Source organism: Pseudorca crassidens, chromosome 3, assembly GCF_039906515.1.
Source record: "Pseudorca crassidens isolate mPseCra1 chromosome 3, mPseCra1.hap1, whole genome shotgun sequence".
NCBI lineage: Eukaryota > Metazoa > Chordata > Mammalia > Artiodactyla > Delphinidae > Pseudorca > Pseudorca crassidens.
Genome location: NC_090298.1, coordinates 117,164,649 through 117,178,130, shown reverse-complemented (window position 1 = coordinate 117,178,130; position 13,482 = coordinate 117,164,649). Strand labels below are relative to the sequence as shown.

General features: G+C 38.4%; 1 protein-coding gene across 2 annotated transcripts in view; it reads left to right on the top strand.

Annotated features, from left to right (window-relative positions):
* The first annotated feature begins 1,522 nt into the window (after positions 1-1,522).
* The window catches only part of PFDN1 (prefoldin subunit 1), a 60,261-nt gene continuing 48,301 nt past the window's right edge, over positions 1,523-13,482 (top strand). For both annotated transcript variants that reach the window (XM_067731946.1, XM_067731945.1), the window contains exons 1-2: positions 1,523-1,673; positions 4,225-4,391. In XM_067731946.1, coding sequence (XP_067588047.1) covers positions 1,641-1,673; positions 4,225-4,391 — 200 coding nt within the window. In that variant the 5' untranslated portion in view covers positions 1,523-1,640. The remainder of the gene's footprint in view (positions 1,674-4,224; positions 4,392-13,482) is intronic.

Genomic DNA, 13,482 nt, shown 5'->3' with positions numbered 1-13,482 from the left:
TATGATTTTGACTACTCTAAGTCCCTCATATAAATAGTATCATACAGTATTTTGTCTTTTTTGTGACTGGTTTATTTCACTTAGCGTACTGTCCTCAAGGTTCATCTGTGTTGTAGCATTAGAATTCTAAGTAGAATTAGAATTTCATTCCTTTTAAAGGCTGAATGCTATTCCATTTTATGTATATACCAGCGGTCCCCAACATTTTTGGCACCAGGGACCGGTTTCATGGAAGACAATTTTTCCATGGACTAGGTGGGGTGGGGTGGGGGGATGGTTCAGGCAGTCATGTGAGTGATGGGGAGAGGCAAATGAAGCTTTGCTTGGACCTCGGCTCGGGGGCTGGGGACCCCTGGTATATACCACATTTTGTTTATACATTCATTCACTGATGGACACTTGGATTGCTAGTAAGTCTAATACGAAAAAAAATTTGTTTAAGATAGAAAGAGGCTTGAAAAAGGAATAGATGTAGTCTTGAGAGTCTGAGGAGAGATTATTTATGGTCTGTGTGATGTGATGTAAAAAATAAAAAAATACATAAAGGAGGATGTGGCCCGTTTGAAAGACAAACACAACAATGGTAACTACATGAACTTAACTACAACTATTTATCGTGTACCTACTGTGTGCATTGTGTTATGCTCGGAGCTTTTCATCCTGATCTTATTTATTCCTCAGAATAACCCTGTTAGGGTTATTCTCATATTAAATGAGGAGACAAACTCTATTGCTATACAACTAGTATATGGAACCAGACATACCTAGGCTCAAGGTAGACCAAACCTTGAATACAGATCTGTCTAGTTCCAAATTCCCTGCCCTTTCTTCTCCCCCACAGATTTTTAGAGTAGGTAAGACATATATTTCTTTCATGTCCAGAAGTCCAATTACTAGTTACTCTTTTGGTTCAAATGCCAGGTACTTTATAGCAGATTCTCAAAATGTGGTTTGCAGACCACTTGCACCAGGTCATAAGGGGAGTTTGCAAAAGTGCAAATTTCTGGGCCCCATAGCAAAAATTCTAAGTAATTAAGTTTGGGATGAGGATCAGAGAATCTGTTTTTTTTTTTTTTTTTTAAACAAACTAATGTGGCCTCTCGTGAGAACCACTATGTCTAGAAGGTCTTCCAGGAGCGTTCAGTAGAAATAAGTTCTTTGGGAGAACACTTCAACTAAGCCTTCTGGTCTTCTCCACACTGCCATGCCTGAAGCTCAGGCTGATTCTCTCAGGCTGACTCTCTCATGCCAATTCTCTCATGCCTGACAGCACAGGGACTCGCCGAAGGCATGAATGACTTAAGAGGTTTTGGCCTAATCTACATACATCTCAATTTAGCAGCACAAATTAAGCTATTTGTCAAAATGCTTAAAACCATACACGAAATCTGCGCGTTGTGCTGTGTTTGGAAGAATGTGGAGAAACAGGGCAGGCCTATAGGTCACGTGGGGAAGATGTACTCTGAATCGGAATCCTGGATATTTCGGGGGTTGCCAGCGCTGGAGAATGTTGGAAAACCGAGCAGCCAGACTCATGCGCAGGCGCAGAAGGGAGGGGGGAAATCAAACCGTCAAGGAGCGCCCTTCCCCCATCCTCTTTCCGGCCTTCGCCCACTGCGCAGGCGCAGGAGTGAAGCAAGATGGCGGCCCCCGTGGATTTGGAGTTGAAGAAGGTAAAAGAGGGTCTTGAGCAGGCAGAGACTTTTTCTTTGGAAGCTAAGGGGACTGTGGACAAGAATATCGAGTGAGACTCGAGTTCTGCGGAAGGCTCCAGGGAAATGGGGAATGGTTTCCCAGAGTCCTAAGGCGGGACAGGCTCTCTTTAGGCTGGAGTCGGGGGCGAGCTGCTCTTTGCTGGGTAAGAGCCGGTTGCGCTGGGCCTGGTTAAGTCTGACGGGCCGATAGCTCTTCTGTTCCCTAGTTCCGAGTTCCAGAGACCTTTCGTTGAGCTTGGAGTTTTCAGTTCCATAGTGAGGCCTGAAGTGAGCGTTTCCAGCTGAAGCCCTTTGAGACGGCTGCCCGAGCTGAGGCATCTAATTCTGCATTCTAATTTGCTTTGAAAAAATCCAAGTCCAACCTGTGTTTTTAGGCCACATCTTCAATCCCATACCTTGTAAGGTCGCTACATACAGTTCAGTTAGGTATTCTCATAGCAGTGTTCATCTTAGGGCTTTGGTCTTAGCTCCCCCCCCGCCCCCGTTTTTATTTAAAGACTTGTCAAAAAAGAAACAAAGTTTTCCAGATAAAATCGGTATCAGAAGGAATTGGTTTTCTCTTTTCAAACAATTGCCTGTAAATGTGTTGTTACTCAGGAACGTTTTCGCAGCTTAAAGAGTTGTCGGGATTCCTAGACTTTACCTACTTTAAACCTATACTTTTCTAGAAAAGGAAACAGTTTCAGAAAAGACTCAGACCAAGGTTGGGACTAGAATCCAGTATTCTCTGCCTTACTTCCCACCTTTTGACCATTAGTTTTGGTTCGTTAGAAGAGCAAATTTTACTTAAGACTGTCTCCTGGTCAACCTCTGCATAAGAAATAGGACAGCTGAAATAGCTTTTCCACCTAATAAATGAAGCTGCGTATTATTGCTCTGAGGATTTATGTGTGTGTGTCTTGCTTCTTGTTTGAAACTTGTACCTTTAGTCCTTATGTGGTCTCTAGTGCTGTAATATCTTAGCATTAACAATATGCCAGCTTCCTTAGCAAACTGTGTCTTAAAGTGTTATAAAAGTTCACCTTTTTTTTTCTGTTAAAAGTTCGAATTTAAGTTAGGGTTTAGTGAAAGAGCTAACAATAGAGTACAGCTGTAAATGGACTTACCGCTCAGTATTATTTGAATTTGTTGCTAGGAAACCTGTGGACAGTGAATGCAAACTAAGAAAATGATTACAGACTTAAATTGGGTAGTTTTGACAACCAGTGAAATTAATTGAAAAAGAAACATGTTTAAAGGTCTTCTAATATCTTTATAAGGTTTTTTTTTTTGGCGGGGGCCGGGGGGTGGGGGCGCGGCAGGTGGAGACTAGTAGGAAACTTTAGGCACTTCCTCTCCCCCCGAAATGAATCTTTTGAAACCTTACTAGTCGGCGAGAACAAAGTGAGAATAAAAATTAAGTAGTAGCTTTTGCTGTGTATTGCAGCCGCAAATGTTATTATTAAGGCATAAATTTGAGAGCATGTGAAAGTCATTCTAGGCACTTCATGAGTATCGAAGAAACGTTTATCTTTGAGTAAGGGTACTCAAGTGTCAAATTTGGCTTGGTATGTGCGTATGAAGATCATGATGCAATTCTTCTAACAATGTTTTGAAATTCTTGTTTTTCTCTTAAAATATTCATTTTCTGAATATTACTGTAGATAGTAGAATAGAAAGATTCCTGAACTAGAGGTCAGAAGAAATGGATTTAAGTACTTGCTTTTCCACTTAGTAGTTGTTCAGCCCTGTGCAAGTCATTTATATCTCTTTAAAACATTTAGTTAATTTGTAAACTGTGGTGGTGAAACTGCCATCCCTAACTCAGGATTATTGAAAAGAGTAAATGAGACCTTTATTATATCTGTCAGTATTCTCATATTAATATTCACATGTTAATATTTCAAACAAATGTGGGAAAGTACTTTACACCTAGTTGTGTAATACAGATGTAGTGAGTTGTTACATTTATGTTTCTTGTTTTGGATCTCTGGGTTTCATCCTGTGACTTGCATTTAGTGCTTTTATTACTCCTCGGATACTTGCTACTTGATATGGTTATTATTTACCCTTGTTCTGCTTCGAATAGGTTGCATCTTCTGAGGACTGAGTAAATTCAGTACAGTTGACCCTTGAACAACACTGGTTTGAACTGCGGGGATCCAGTTGTATGCAGATTTTTAAAAATAGAAAATACTAGAGTACTACACGATGTGTAGTTGGTTGAATCCACTCGGTAGAACCAAGGATACAGAGGAACTGCTGTATAGGAACTGCCACCTATAAATTATACTTGGATTTTCAACTGCACGGAGGGTCAGTGCCCCTAATCACCGAATTGTTCAAGAGTCAAATGTATTTAGCATAGTGGCTTGATTGTTTACAATTATATTGATTTTTATTGATGTTTGCTGTGGTAAATTTCACAGCTTTGTCTCTGGTTAGCAGGCTTTATTTTAATATATTTAGATTTGACTTAAATGTTTCCTGTAAAATGTTGCACCTACTAAATCATGGACTTATTTTTTAGGCCTTCACAGAGCTTCAAGCCAAAGTGATTGACACTCAACAGAAGGTGAAGCTTGCAGACATACAGATTGAACAGCTAAACAGAACGAAAAAGCATGCACATCTTACAGACACAGAGATTATGACTTTGGTAGATGAGACTAACATGTATGAAGGTGTAGGAAGAATGTAAGTAAAGTATATCCTTAAGGGGATTATCTTCAAAGAGGTTTGTCTGAATTAAATCATAGAATTTGTTCACTTTACAACTTGCGTTAAAGTATCATAGTAGCTTTAAAGATCACCTAGTAAAATATCTTCTTTTTTTGAAAAATGAGAAACTGAACTCCAGATAAATGTGTTTAATTTTAAACTGTGAAGTACATTTTAAAAATATTTATTCCCTGTTCTTCTCTCCATGCTTAGGTACTTAAGTGTGTAACTTCAATGATAAAGATATGATTTGTTGTGAAAAGATGTTTATAGTAGTTTCATGTGTGAAGATTTATTTAAGTAGTTGTAGTTTTAACTTCCCCTTCCCTACCTAGTTATTAGTAGTCACACAAATCATAAATCTTTTAGATGTCTGATCAGGTTGTAAAATAAAAATAAACATTCAGTTGTGATTTAAATATACTCATTCTGTCGAACATGAGAAATCTAGTAAATCAACTTACCTTTTGTTTGTTCTAATTATTATATATGATTAACCTCCTACACTTCATTTTTTTTCTTTTAAAAAAATACATTACCCTTCTGAGAGAGAATAGATCTGCTTCATGTTCTCTAAGCAGTAAATAGGAATGGAAAACCCCTTAACTACAGGTCACATTCCATTACACTGAGCTAAAAGGAGACTAATTTTTTTTTTTTTTTTTAGGTGGGGGAGGTACAGGAGGAGGGTTTTTCTGGAATTTGGTCTCTGATTATTACTTAGTAAGTGGACCATTACTTAAGTTTGGAGCTCTTTTAGTTGGAAAGGAATTTGACCTCAGTCTAGGATGACTTGTTTTGTGATTGATTTGAAGGAAGCATGGCATGTGTAACATTTAGTGATGACTTTAGAATGACATCATGAGAAATAGACCCTGCTCATGACTAGCTAATCCATATCTTTCTGGAAGAGGGATTGATTATGACAAACTGTTCTTCTGATTTGCTTTCTCAGAATAAACAATACACCACAAATAAATTTTATTGCTGGAGTTCATGTTTTTCATTTTAGCTTGTTTTAAAAGGAAGATAATCCCAATTTGAGAGTTTGTTACTGGGACACAAAAGAATTGGGATGAGAACAAAGTAGAACCCTTGAATATGTGTCTGTGTAGTATGAAGTGCATTGTTGGCATTCACTACAGGATAATTTTATCTTTAGTTTGAATATCCTTAGGTTTTAAAACAGTAATGCTAGCTTTTCGAGCATGCTTGTTGATATGTTGCACCTGGATTTCATTAGCCTTTGTTTGCAACAGCTAAAGAATTTCTTTTTCCAAAACAGAAAAACTTTTCTCTTTGGCCTTTTGATCTACAGTGAAGTTCTAATTTTTAATTAGAATACTTTCATTTATTAAACATTCTGCAGAAATGATAGGAAGTTGCTTTTTTTGCATACTGCCCAAAGTGCTACATATGGGTTGTATTCACAAAGAATTTTAGAGTTTAAAGGCTGAGATATGGTTTTAAATTTGACTTTTGTGCTTTCTGCCTCTCGCTGGGATTTGTAGGGGCATGTAAGGTAAGTAGTGTTGTTGGCTAGAGTATTAGTGCCCTCAGGAAGAAAAGACTTGCTGAGTATTAGTCTGGTCATGAGGATGTTCTCTTTCTTGATGCTAAACCTGAAATATCTATTTCTGAATTTATAGTCTTGAGTAATTTTGAATTGTGATTCACTTCTTTAATTCTAGTGTTTCCCTTAATTTGTCTTTTCTTTTCCTTTTTGAGTATTATTAGGGAATTCTAATTAGAATACTAATTCTTCCCAAACTTGTTTTAAAACCAAGAATTAGGGGCTTCCCTGGTGGCTCAGTGGTTAAGAATCCGCCTGCCAATGTAGGGGTTACAGGTTCGAGCCCGGTCTGGGAAGATCCCACATGCCGTGGAGCAACTAAGCCTGTGTGCCACAACTACTGAGCCTGTGCTCTAGAGCCCGTGAGCCACAACAACTGAGCTGGCATGCCACAACTACTGAAGCCCACGCGCCTAGAGCCCGTGCTCTGCAACAAGAGAAGCTATTGCAGTGAGAAGCCCGCGCACTGCAATGAAGAGCAGCCCCTGCTCGCCTCAACTAGAGAAAAACTGGTGCGCAGCAACGAAGACCCAGTGCAGCCAAAAATAAATAAAGTTATAAAAAAAAAAGGCACCAAGAATTATGAAATCTAAAACATTACATTTTTGTTTTAGAACCTGCAATAGATTTTTGCCATTGCTGAAATTCAGGCCTCATTGTGTCTTGCCTGGACTGAGAAGCTATAGCTTCTTTTTTTTAAAAAATATTTATTTAATTTATTTATTTGGTTGTGCCGGGTCTTAGTTGCGGCAGGCAGGTTCCTTAGTTGCGGTTCAAGGACTCCTTTAGTTATGGCACGTGTGCTTCTTAGTTGCGGCCGGTGGGCTCCTTAGTTACGATATGCAAACTCTCAGTTGCGGCTTGCATGTGGGGTCTAGTTCTCTGACCAGGATTGAACCTGGGCCCCCTGCATTGGGAGCATGGAGTCTTAACCACTGTGCCACCAGGGAAGTCCTGAAGGTATAGCTTCTTGAACTGTTCTTTCTGCCTTTATTCTGTTGGTCCAAAAGCTTTCTTTGCACATCTGCCAGACATCTGCCAGAGTTGATCATGTCATTATTTCTCATAAAATCCTCTGTTCACCCTTGGTTGCCCACGGAATAAAATCTAAACTTGTTAGCCTAGCATTCACTGTCATTCATAATCTGTTCTTAATTTACCCTTCTAGCCTCAAATCCCACCACTTTCTCTTCCCAGGCTGAGGATAGCACATAAATTTCATCTCGTGGACTTGCCTCCTTCCATTGATTTTGAGTTATCTGTTGAGAAGGAGTTTGAGTCTCATGTGGACTTAAACATGCTTTAATTGATCAGTGAGGTCTGTCATGGGCTGAGGGTAGAAAGTAGTAGCACATGTACTCAAAATTGTTATCCCTACCCTTGCCACGTGGGTTTCCTCACGCATGCCATGTTTTTGTGCTTTCTTGATTTTGCTCCTTCTGTCCTTCTTGGCCTGCAGTATCCCACTTTCCCTTGTGAAATTCTCATCTTTCAAGACGTAGCTTATCTTCTTGGAAGATTTTTCCATCTTGCCTGGCAGATTTACTTACACTTTCCTGGAGGATACCAGAGCTTTTGTTCCTCTAGCTAGTAGAGCACGTGGGTGGCAGTATGAGGGTGGGGGGCAGAACTTGATTGAGTTTGAAATGGTCTGGTTTTCCCAACTGGATTGTCAGCTCTGTGAGACCATATACATATTTATCTTTGTTTCCTCAGTTCTCAGTATAATGTCTGGCACAAAATAGGTGTTAAATGCATGTGGATTTGAATTGAATATGATTCTCTCGCCTAAAATAACAGCATTTTCTTTTGGTTCTTTAGAAAGAAAATGTTTAGGAAGTGTCAGAGACTTAAGAATTGGAGTTTATTATGCTTTTAAAATATATAGTTCAATAAAGGTGAAATTTTAAAAGTAACATACATATATATATGTATATATTTGTTTTCTTTTTTTTTGGCCGTATGCGGGCCTCTCACTGTTGTGGCCTCTCCCGTTGCGGAGCATAGGCTCCGGACGCGCAGGCTGAGCGGCCATGGCTCACGGGCCTAGCTGCTCCGCGGCATGTGGGATCCTCCCGGACTGGGGCACGAACCCGCGTCCCCTGCATCGGCAGGCGTACTCTCAACCACTGCGCCACCAGGGAAGCCCTAAAAGTAACATATATTTTGATTAAGTTCAAAGGAATTGTTTCTGACCAAAATTATGTCCTTTGATCTGACAGAATTAATTCTTTATTAAATCTGTTGAGAAGGTTGACAAATTCTACATGTCAACCAGTTGCAGAGATAGTCAGAACTGACAATATAGAAAAACCCAAGCCTCTAGGATTATGCTGAGGGCAGTATAATTTTTGGAGAATAAAAGCTATTCTGTGCAGAATAATATCAATACAATTGTATATTTTACCTTACTCATCCTCACATAGGATGGAAATCAGATTTTTCATTTTAGGGTGTGTATTTAGGTTACCAAGTCATTTCAAGCCCATATGCCTTTCCCAGTCATAAGCATGGAGAAAACTGGTACTGTTAAATACCCCTTATATATGGCTATTTTTGGTTTAAAACAAGGAAAATCAGGCTATGGGGTAAGATGATAAATTGCTATATACTGTAAGCTCTGCATATTCATTGCTCAAAGCTATAGTCTATCCAGTCTCTTGGCATGTTGCCAGCACATTTTAGTTCTCTTACTTCATATTCTTTGGAGAGGCTGTTATGTAGCCTGATACTACTACCACCAATTTCTAGTTTTGCTACTTAAGCTGTTTGTGAGCTGACCTCACCATACCGCTTTAAGAACTATGATGAAAGTTACAACTGTGGAATGATCTGTCTGAATAGTTGGAAGTGTTTGTCTTCATCTTTCTAGCATGCAAGGAGGGAACAGATCTCAAATGAATGTTTCTTGTATTTTTTTTTTCATGAATAAGAACCAGCTTGTAATCGTTTATGGGAGTTTTCTTCCTTTTTCCTTTGCATAGTAGAAGATAAGAGTATTTTTAAAAGTTAGAATTACATTTGAAAGAACACATAAATGACATTTAGTCATGCTGGTGTTTGAAAGGCCCATCATCAGAATAAAGGTCAAATTTATTTTTATTAACAATAGGTATGATCCAGACCCTGATTTGATATTAGGTACATTATTCTAATATCCTTGTGCTTGAACATTACATAAATAACATTTCTTCTTTCCAAAAGAGATAAATGAGGCTTTTTATTTTTTTAATATGGGAGGAACTTGAGTAGATTAGCCTTTGAGAAGAATGATTAGTGCCTTTTTAAAACTTGAACCTAACTAAAAATAACTTTGTACCATATTTAAACTAATTTAGAGGTATGCCACCATTCTGTGGATATTTTTTTACATTTAAGGAACTAAGAATGAACAATGGTATAAATCTACCAACTAGATAAGTGTCTAGCAATGCAGAAATTGCTGTTTGGGAGCGGTGTTGCTATTTCTACTTGTTGAAGTAATTTGATGGTTGATCTCTAATGGTTGAAAGATCCAGAAGTATAAAACTTAAGATAAATGTGGCACAGGTAGAAAATGAAAATAGTAGGTATATTTCTGATAGGTAACAAAATTTAAAAAAAATCTAAATAATCGAGCAACTTTTCAGCTAATTAGGATGTAGAAATCTGAACTCTTTGTGACAGTTTGGTTGAACTGCCCTTTGTTTAAAATGTCATGTTGGTTTTGTTGTGATTTTAATTGTTAGTTTGAATGTTGACTTGTAATTTGAATTGTGACATTTAGAAAAGCCAAGATGAAACATTTGCAGTTGCTCTAGGTTTAGTTATGTTAAATATTAATCAAAAGGGGTATAATCATGCTACCTCAAGTTTTGCAACCATTTTACAATTTCATACTGATGTAGAGTTGGTATTCCAGTCAATTCAAGGTCATTTTAATTTTATTTATTTACAATTTTTTAAATTAAAAAAAAATTTTATTTTATTTATTTTTGGCTGTGTTGGGTCTTTGTTGCTGCACGCGGACTTTCTCTAGTTGCAGCGAGTGGGGGCTACTCTTCATTGCAGTGCTTGGGCTTGTCATTGCGGTGGTTTCTCATTGCTGTGGCTTCTTGTTGCGGAGCACGGGCTCTAGGCGTGCGGGCTTCAGTTGTTGTGGCTTGCGAGCTCTAGAGTGCAGGCTCAGTAGTTGTGGCACACGGGCTTATTTGCTCTGCGGCATGTGGGATCTTCCTGGACGAGGGCTCGAACCCTTGTCCCTTGCATTGGCAGGCAGATTCCTAACCACTGCGTCACCAGGGAAGCCCCTCGAGGTAATTTTAAAGCTGAAGATATAGTTGTACTATATTTCATTCCTAATAAACAACAAATCTTGGTGTAGTAAATATTAAGTATTATTGATATTATAGTAATAATGGTTTATATTGTTGTTCTCACTAGAACCAAGTTTAGATATTTTATTTAATGCTTACTGTAGGAGAAAAAAAAATGCAAACTACTTTTGCTGTGAGAGCCATACAGCAAATTCGAATTTATAAGCTCCTTTTACTCTCTTTGAAAGTATTAATCTGTAGTTTACAGTAGAGAAAATGAAGCAAAGATAAAATAATTTTCAAAGGTAGGAAGAAATTTTTTTAGTCATTTTTTTAGATTTATTTTAAAGGAAGAGGAGTTTTGATGTTGAGCTGCTTTTCCTAATAGAATGTGATCCAGCCTTCTTGTATTTTTATACAGAGCCATATAAAGTCATGGTTTTCATTGCTCAGAGTCCTAAGGGGAAAAAAAACAACTTTTCCTGGTGTGCAGGGAAAATGACTTCAGTTTTGTTGATGCTGAGTATGTATATAACCCCAGCTGGGCATAGTCTCCTCTTCCACAGATGTGGTACTCTAGGGAGAGGAGATTTTTGAGTAATATTCTTAATTTATGTAAGCTGTCAGTGATTTAAAAACTCGGTGTTCGTTATAACTGTGATTACTGCAGTGTAGAATGACATCACTGGTTTTATGGCAGGGGAAGTTAACAAACATTTTGCGTAGGAATTACATAGCCATTTTTCTTTTGCAGAAGAATACTTTTAATAATTCTTTCCCTTCTTGCCCTCCCATGTTCTCCAGAATCCAAACAATCTCACTGAAACACAGGACATTAATTTCGAAAATGTGTCAATTAGGAGTTTATTATAAGAAAAGAAAAAGAAGTCTGTTAAACTTACCTTGGGATGTACAAACATGCTGAAATAAAATTTTTATTAAAAAAATTTTTTTTATTTAATGTGTCTTTGTTGTAGGGTTGCTTAGTTTAGGCTAGAACTTGTTTAAATGTAATTGTTTCATTTTGTTACCATTACTTGGAGGAGTTTCCTTGTGCATTTCCTGACATCAAAAGGCCTGACTTTTTTTTTGATCTGCTTTTGTTGCATGAAAGTAACAATCAACACAAGAGGATAGTGCAGTGTATTCCAATTGGTGATAAGCAAGAATTAATGTAGTTAACTGAGGGAAGGGTAAAAAAAATTACTTTGTTGTTCCTATGTAAATAAAAATAAAGATAGCAGTAATCTTGAATTTTGTTACTTTGTCATTGGGGATTTGGGTGCTGTAACTGACTTAACACTGGGTGAATTTCTCTGAAGTGAAAAACAATAAATTTTAAGCTGTACCAAGAATTTTGTGATTTTAGCTGCCACTTATCTCGTAGTGGCAAATTTAGGAACAACTTGCTATCTAATCTGTTTGAGAGAGGACTGACATGTTCATGTCAAGGAACATAGTCTGGGACTTCCATGGTGGTGCAGTGGTTAAGAATCCACCTGCCAATGCAGGGGACACGGGTTTGAGCCCTGGTCCCGGAAGATCCCACATGCCACAGAGCAGCTGAGCCTGTGTGCCACAACTACTGAGCCTACGCTCTAGAGCCCGTGAGCCACAACTACTGAGCCCACGTGCCTAGAGCCCATGCTCCACAACAAGAGAAGCCCCTGCAATGAGAAGCCCGCGTACCGCAGTGAAGAATAGCCCCCGCTCACTGCAACTAGAGAAAGCCCACGAGCAGCAATGAAGACTCAACACGGCCAAAAATTAAAAAAAAAAAAAAAAGGAACATAGTCTGCTTAATGAAACACCCAAAAGGAACTCAGAAAAAATATTGACTTAAAAGGTAAGAGTCAGTCCATATACATCAATACACACTTGGTAATGACTTATTGGTATTCTTTTCTTTCTTATTACTTCTATCAGGAATTGCTGTGAATTGCAAATATCCTTTGCCCAGATGGAATAATTAGGATTGCAGTGTGTTGCATGTACCATTAGTGCCTGTGGTTTTGTTTTTGTTTTTTTGGGTTTTTTTTGCGGTACGTGGGCATCTCACTGTTGTGGCCTCTCCCATTGCGGAGCACAGGCTCCAGACACGCAGGCTCAGCGGCCATGGCTCACGGCCCCAGCTGCTCCGCGGCATGTGGGATCTTCCCGGACCGGGGCACAAACCCGTGTCCCCTGCATCGGCAGACGGACTCTCAACCACTGCGCCACCAGGGAAGCCTGTGCCTGTGGTTTTGTGAAGAATGTATACCCACTTTAATTTTAGATTTCAGGTTTGAATGGACATGTCTGGGAGAATGTTATCTCATTGTTCTGGCCAGAAACTCTCATTATCAACTCTTGTTCTAAGATCAGTTACCTTGAAATGGACCAGATTACTTGGAAGACACTATCCCTTTGGCTTTGAAGAGGACTAGAATATTCTTATATCAAAATTTGCACAGCAGCAGGAGCCCAGTATTGAAAATGTATCTCTAAGTAGATAAGAGCATGACTGCCCTAAGCCAGGCCTTTTACATTGTTTGGCTCAGGGTAAAAAGATTTGGACCACAATATGCATCCTGTATGTGTGTGTCTGAGTCTTTTGCACTTGTGCCAAAATATATTTATATTTCTCTGTGACTTTCTGCTTTTGTACCAAGAGTATTCTGTTTGTGTCCTTCAGTACTCATTGGATAGTAATTTTTTATTACCCATTGGTTCTCGTTTATCCAATGTTATATTTTAACCTACTAGGAAAATAAAGATCACATCTTGGAAAAACTTGTAGCATAGCTTGATGCTTATATGTGGAAATGTTTGGGGTTTGATGAGGCCAGAGTAAAAGTGGTAAACATCAGAGGTGATTATTTACCAGAATGCTTAGAATACCAAGTAGTCACCAAAAATAAATGTCATGTTTAAATAGATTAACATACTACTGTTTCTATTTCAAGAGTAATAGTTTGATTTAAAAATACACAGTGATTTTTAATTAGTACAGATTGAACCTATCAGTATGTGAGTTACTCATCTAGAACAAGGAATGTTTGTTTGCATGGAATTGGCTTCCTGAAGGGACCATGATTTTTTAAATAATTATAGTGAATTCCCAGTCCTCATCTTATTTGACTTAGAAGCATTTAGTCCAGTTTATCTTTCTTTCCTTGATGCACTTTCTTCCTGTGACTTCCAGGATACCACCTCTTGG